This window comes from Ipomoea triloba, chromosome 3, assembly GCF_003576645.1.
Source record: "Ipomoea triloba cultivar NCNSP0323 chromosome 3, ASM357664v1".
Lineage (NCBI taxonomy): Eukaryota > Viridiplantae > Streptophyta > Magnoliopsida > Solanales > Convolvulaceae > Ipomoea > Ipomoea triloba.
Window position 1 is genome coordinate 8,663,874 of NC_044918.1, and position 7,001 is coordinate 8,670,874.

Genomic DNA, 7,001 nt, shown 5'->3' on the forward strand with positions numbered 1-7,001 from the left:
AGTCCAAAGGAAAAAAAAAAGGCTTTGGGGCTACCAAAGAAGAGAACCATCATGAAAAGAAAGTATACACAAGATCAAATCAGAAGTCTAAGTTTAGTAATACTCAAAATGACCCAATTACTTTGGAATGAATATTGGATGAAGCGTAGACTGTTAAACAGAATGTTGGCTTTTTTGATTTTGTTGCAAAACATGTTGGTTTAGAATGCACTTACTAGTTTTATTATTTTTTTTTGGCCTATGATGCCAAGTATGTGGCAAACTTGTGAAAGCTACATTGCAGTTTGCTTACTGTTTTGTAAAAGCTACATTGCATGTTGCTTACCATTTTGTAAAGCCTAACTTTGTGTTAATGTGCATTTTGCTGAATGTTTTCAAAGTTGTTGTGCATTCTGCTTACTCCCAAACCTTACTGAGCATTTTGTGACCATCCAAACTGCCAAACCAACAAATTACTTTGTCACCATTCTAATTACATTGTGACCATCCAAACTGCCAAAGCAACAAATGACCATCCAAACTGCAAATCAATACAAACAGATTAAAGGGCAACTTAACTCCATTTCACAAACCAACAAATTACACCATGAAGCAAAAAAAAAAACACATAAATCCATTCATCATTACAATATAATCGAGTAAATTAAGCTAGGAGAAGTCTAACAACCAATTTTCCCCTACTTTCACATGTGGATATCATCATCCCTACTATACATACAGTGACCACAAACATCAACCCTAACCACCATGATTTAGTACATATTGAATTTGCCTTCACTGCAACACTTCTTGTCCTTAACTTCAAATTTAAGCTTTCAATTTCTTGCTCACATCGATTTATCTTCCTTAGCAATCCCGGGATTATCACCTTTAACCTTGCACACATTGGGGGATCAAACCAACGAACAAATCCACACCCACCGTTGATTCCTCTCTAGAACAAAAATAGAAAAAAAAATACTTTACCAAATTATCAAATTCAACTCAAAGCAGTACAAATACTCACCTTTTCGAATTCACACAGCCAAAACCTACGCCTTGGATTGTCTTTTGTCCATGAAGTGCATATCTTCAATTGTTGCCCACACTGACAGCTCTGCCTCGTTGAAGATTCTCCATTTCGAACACTAATTCTTTGTTTTTGGCTGATGACGCATAGCTATCTTCACTATAGTTTGGTTCCATAGTAGTTACAAGAGAAAATTTCGATGGTGAAGAGAGGTGTTATCGAAGTAGATGAAGCCCAAATTCGCAATCGATAGAATGAAACTATGTATTCTTTGACCTAGTATATAAACGAAACCAGAACCATGTTATGGAAGGTGAAGAATATTAGAAATTCCTTTTTTACCCTTGCATTTTGATGGTACAACAAACTGAGGACCATTTTGGTTAACGTTTCGAAAGTCGAGGATGCAATTGGACAGTTTTGAAAGCCAAGGACCAAAGTGGTGAAATCTCAATAGTCGAGAAACCAAATCGGTAATTAACTCCAAAAAATCTCAAGAGGATTCTCAGAATAGTAGGGGTATTTTTGTCATACACACAGAACTTCGCCTACTGTAAAATTCCCCCCTCGCTGATCGTCATTTTCCATGCTGTGCTTAGAAGCACTACCCAAAACCCTAATCGGACCGCTATTTTTTGCTCTCACTTTACATTTTCCAGATTTTTCTTTTGAATCTTGTTTTCATTTGTTTGATTTTTGTTAAATTCTGCTGATAGTTGTGTTTGTGTTATGGTGAAGCTAGGGTTTGCTGTCTCCACACGTTTCTTGTAACTGTGGAAACTGACATCGGTGATCAGAGCTATTCCAGCATTGAACCAAATCCTTACCAGTAAGCTTCTTCCTCGAAAACTTTCAAGATTGCGTTTACTTTTCATTTCCCTTTCAACCCGTGATCCGTGTTGGCGCTAAGCTGTGTAATGTGGGGTGTCATTTTCATTCTCTCTACAGAAACGTTTAACAGGCGATTCAACGTGTAATTAGTTGTTGTGTGTATGTTTGGATTTCATTACTTTGCTGATCTTATTTGAAGTTTTAGTCATTCTATGTAGTGTTCACCAGCAATTTGTAATACATCAAAGAAATGCAGCTAAAAAAACCACCAGAGAAAGAAGATTAAAGAAGAGTGGACAAGAAATATAAAATTCTGTGAATAACCGAGGGAGGGTTTGTTATATCAAAATTCATGTCCAAATTCCTGAACCAGGGTCACTTCTCCTTAACAGCTGGGCATAGAACAATTCTGACAGCCAATGAATGTGTCCAGTAAGGAAGGACAGAAAATGATTGAATTACAAAAAAAAAAAAAAAAGAAACTAGATACATATAGTACTTAGTCATCAGAATTCCACCCAACCATGCTTGTCTTCAGCTGTGTGCATTTTGCCTGATACACTATTGTATTTGTATGAATGAAATATTTCTCTGCCAATACTAAATCACTTTAGATCCTTTCCCCAGATTAGGGTTCTGATATAATGCCATAATTTTTAGTTCAGTTCAAAGGAACTACAGTTATTCTGGTTGCATTCCTAACAAAAGGACTAGAAAATCTGTATGTTAATGTTATAGATTAACAGTTCTTGTAGTCATGTTACTATGTTAGATGGGGAGAGGATTAAAACTTGGTTTTCCCTAGGCAAATACTCTCTTTTGGACCTACTTGGGTAATATTTTCCCTTGGAAGTGTTGGCCATATGCTACCTGAACTAACATGGGATTTTAATAGATTGATATGGTTGGGATGAGCTTGAAAAGATTAATAAAGTTATAATAGTTATTTGCTAATCATTTTCTATGTTCTGTGTAGTGCTACTCACACTGACATGAATTTCAGTGGAAAATGGGTAACAACTATATTCTTTTGTCCTTTGCATTAAATTATTTAATTTTCTAAAGTAGATTTATTACTCCTAGGAAGAGAATATTTATTCCTGAGCTTTCAGTCTTTCACTGCCAAATGTGCTATACTGCTATAGTACTTTACTTTGTTACTGCCCTAAATCTATTCTATGGTGTTTTAAATTTCCTTTAAATGATCTTTAATATCGCATAGACTTTCTTTGTTTGCTAGTTTCAGATTGTCTGATTTCTGCCTTTTTGTCTTGTATATATAAGGTCAATTTTAAGTGTGGATTTTGGACAAACAAATGTCATCCCCATATCCTATTCTGGAGAATCGACCAATTGATCAGTGGAAAGTCACAGAGCTAAGGGAAGAGCTTAAGAGACGCAAGTTAACAACAAAAGGGCTGAAGGAAGATTTGGTGAAGCGGTTGGATGAAGCACTTCGCAGTGAGCAGGAAAGTGAACAGGGAAACACTGGTGATGGTTTTGATTCTGCCCCTGAGTCTAAAGTTGAATCTGAAAAAGAAAAGACTGAGTTATTTGATGCTAATAAGGAGAAGGATGCTCCTGTTGCTTGTGATTCAATAGGTGATAAAGTGGAAAGTGAAGTGCATAAAGTTGATCTTGGTGACAACAGAACGCCATCTGATGATGGTAAAGTTGTTGAAGGAGAACAAGTTCATTCAATTGGTGAAGAAGTGGGGCAACATAGTAATTTGGAAACTAATGTTGTGGTTGGCGAGACTGTGGATTCAGCGATGGCTTTGGATGGGCAGGATTCACAAAATCAAGGAATACAGAATGAAGGGGATTCAAAAACAGAGCTCCAAAATCCTGGTTCAGAGTCTTCTGACGTGAATGCCAAAATTGTTTCACCTAAGCGAAATAATCAGGTATCTGAGGTCAGCCCTGTTTTGGAGTCTCATGTAAACTCTGGTACTGTTTCTACTGATATCTCAATTAGTGAAAAAATAGAAATAAAGAATAATGTGATTACTGATGTCAAACTAGAAGTCGATGTTAAGCCTGAGGTGGTGCATCTATCATCCAGCAATGTTGTTCCTGGCGGTGAATCTCATCCAATGGATGTTGAAGAGCCACTTGACAACAAGTTATCTGTGGAGCAAGGCAGCATTGACCAAATTAATGACAATAGAGATTCAGGTTCATCTGAAAAGTTGCATTCAGGGAAAAAGTCTGCTGATGACTCCATGGAGGCAAATGTGTCTGAGAGTAAACAGATTGATTCTAAGGTGGATACTGAGAAAAATGGAGATAATGTGGAAGCAGTGAACAGAAAGGTGGTAGATCCTGATGTTGTCAGGAATCATATAACTGCAGATGTGAAAGCTGCTTCTATTGAAAACAAAAGTGACCCAGCTGTGCAATCTGTGAAAAGGAAGGCCAATGGTATTTTTTTTTTACTTAATTGTTATGTTTTATTTTGTTTGTCCGCTTCTGGGATAAGCTGTCATGCATTCTTTAATATGATTGTCATTGTTTTTATAATTATCTGCACTACATTATTCTAGAAAAGTGGGAAAATCCTCTTTTTCAAGAAGCTCCAGAGTTGAGACTTCTTGAAAAAGACTTTTGAAGAAGCTCAAGTTGGGCTAAATAGGCTCTAGGTGTTTGGATGCTAAAACGTGATAGAATTCATTGCAAGTTTAGGAAATTAGCACCTTACACAAACACAAAAGCTTCCTTGCCTTGAGAATTCTGGCAGCAGATACTTGCACTTAATGACATGTTTGTGCATGCAGTCTTCAATTAAATGTGTAGTTGTGAAATTCAATTCCTGGAGTATTTAAAAGTTCAAACATATATCTGTGTTTGAAAGTATGTTGTGTTGAGAGCCATGGGAACATATTGTGTTCATATGTCCTTCCACATACCACCCAGCCCTATGGTTTTGTTGTCCGTGGGCCAGGGAATATGGTCCACAACAGTCAAGGTGTTTTTGCATCTTGAAATTGAATACATTTTTTAAATGATTTCTCACACTTATGGTTTATCTACAAAAAGTGCTGATCTGGTATCATTCTCCTTTGTCAAAAATGTTTAATTAATAGACTGATGTTGCAGATGATGAAGCAGTGGTTAGCAAAGGTACTGTGAAGAGGCAGCGTAGATGGAATTCAGAAAATCTCGAAATTCCACAGAATCAGAGTGGAACCATCATTGCTTCTACTACACCTAAGAATGCATCCCATCCTACTTTCAAACGCAGTTTGTCTATGTCTAATTCGATGGCTAGTGAAGAATTAACAAAGGAACGTGTGGGTAAGTTGCCTCCTTCCATATTGGTATTGCATTCTTCTTTGGATCTGGTGTACAATAACAGCATTGAACACTGTTACCACATTGCTTATTGCAGTTCCACCATCACCCAAACCTGCTACAAATTCTCTCAGAATTGATCGTTTTCTGCGTCCTTTTACCTTGAAAGCTGTGCAAGAACTACTCGGTAAAACTGGTACCGTCACAAGTTTCTGGATGGATAACATCAAAACCCACTGCTATGTGTCGGTAAGCCAATATTTCTCACCTCTCTTCAGATTCCGTGATAAGGTTGTATGACATAAATATTAATTATATGGGAACTGGATTTAAAATTATGATAAATCTGCTCTGGATGTGTGGAGGACTTCCTTGTTTAAGAATGGTATACTCACGAGTCTTGTTTCTGATAGCTTCCATGAGATCAAACTGGTGAAGAATTTAATTTGTATTTTACCTTGTGTCTGCAGTATTCATCTGTTGAAGAAGCTAATGAAACTAGAAATGCTTTGTACAACTTGCAATGGCCTTCAAATGGGGGAAGGCTACTGGTAGCTGAGTTTGTTGATCCCCTGGAAGTTAAAATGCATGTTGAGGGTCCTCCTCAATCTCCTGTAACTCCTGTAAGCATGGGCCCTACTGCATCTGCTGCCCCACCAGCTATGCAAGCACAGCCTTTGAGGCAACAGGTTCAGAAAAAGCAGCTTCCACCTCCTCCAACTCTCCCACCACCGCCACCATTGTGTAATCCACCCCCACTGAAAGAGAGGCATACTCTTCCACCACCACCTCCACTTCCTGCAAAAGTTGACCCTCCAATTGTCACATTGGATGATCTTTTTAGGAAGACCAGAGCAACACCTCGTGTTTACTACCTTCCATTGTCTGATGAACAAGTTGAAACAAAGCTCAAGGCACAGGGGAAGGATACTAAGCAGTAGGGATTAGGCTATATAACTCATGCCAAAGCTCCTTCTATTTCTAATGGATTGGTCATTACGTAAGATAATGGTAAGAAAGTGTCATATAATTGCATCTTTGCAGGTATGCAGGTCTTGCATATAGGATTTTCCAGTTATGGTGCAGGAGAAGCTGGTCCGTTGAGGGTTTTGTGGTTTTTCGAAGATCATTTTGGTTTGAAACTGAATTAAATTTTGCATCCCCAGTGGGGCATCCTTATCCTGTCCTCTGCTCTGCTTCTCTACCAAAGCAAAGTTCCAAGTTTAAACTTCCATGGTTAGAATCTAAAGTCCTGGTGAATGGAAGGCATTTATGGATCTCCTTTAGGCTGGAACTTCCATGTAGTTCAGAATGTAGCATTTTGAAAATGGACATAAATTCTTGTTTGCAACCTCATATCTTCACTGCTGAAGTTGTAGTGCATTTTGTGTTTACATGCTATGTGTTTATAAGTGATGTTATATGATCATTAATCACGGAACCCTTTAAAACCAGGAGAAAAATGCATAGCATGCTTACTTATTAACATTTCAGTACTTAATTAGGTGCACACCCTTGTTATTCATTGTGCCTGATTAACATTTCAGTAGTTAATTACGTGCGCACCCTTGTTCTTCATTGTGCTTGCTTAGAAATATTACTATGCACCTCTTGTTATTCATTGTGTTTACTTAGAAATATTTCTATGTTATTCATTGTGCTTGCTTAGAAATATTACTATGCACTCTTGTTCTTCATTGTGTTTACTTAGAAATATTAATATGTGCCTTCACTCAAGCTATAGTTTGTACACCTTTTGTAACTGCTAATTGCTATTGAACTAAATCATAATCATATTTGGACTATTTATTACCATTATGTGTTGCGTTTGAACTAATACAGTTCAGTATTATGATGATGCTACATG

General features: G+C 37.4%; 1 protein-coding gene across 3 annotated transcripts; it reads left to right on the top strand.

Annotated features, from left to right (window-relative positions):
- Positions 1-1,586: 1,586 nt before the first annotated feature.
- LOC116013355 (actin cytoskeleton-regulatory complex protein PAN1-like) lies at positions 1,587-6,635 on the top strand. Of its 3 annotated transcripts, none has more exons than XM_031253045.1 (7): positions 1,587-1,838; positions 3,125-4,153; positions 4,205-4,264; positions 4,940-5,137; positions 5,232-5,383; positions 5,605-6,071; positions 6,179-6,635. In XM_031253045.1, exons 2-7 carry the CDS (start codon positions 3,157-3,159, stop codon positions 6,558-6,560), a joined length of 2,256 nt encoding a protein of 751 aa, XP_031108905.1. In that variant the 5' UTR covers positions 1,587-1,838; positions 3,125-3,156; the 3' UTR covers positions 6,561-6,635. The 3 variants fall into 3 exon arrangements, with proteins under 3 accessions (XP_031108905.1, XP_031108906.1, XP_031108904.1); XM_031253046.1 differs by having other exon boundaries at positions 3,125-3,331; positions 3,443-4,264; XM_031253044.1 differs by having other exon boundaries at positions 3,125-4,264.
- Positions 6,636-7,001: the final 366 nt, after the last annotated feature.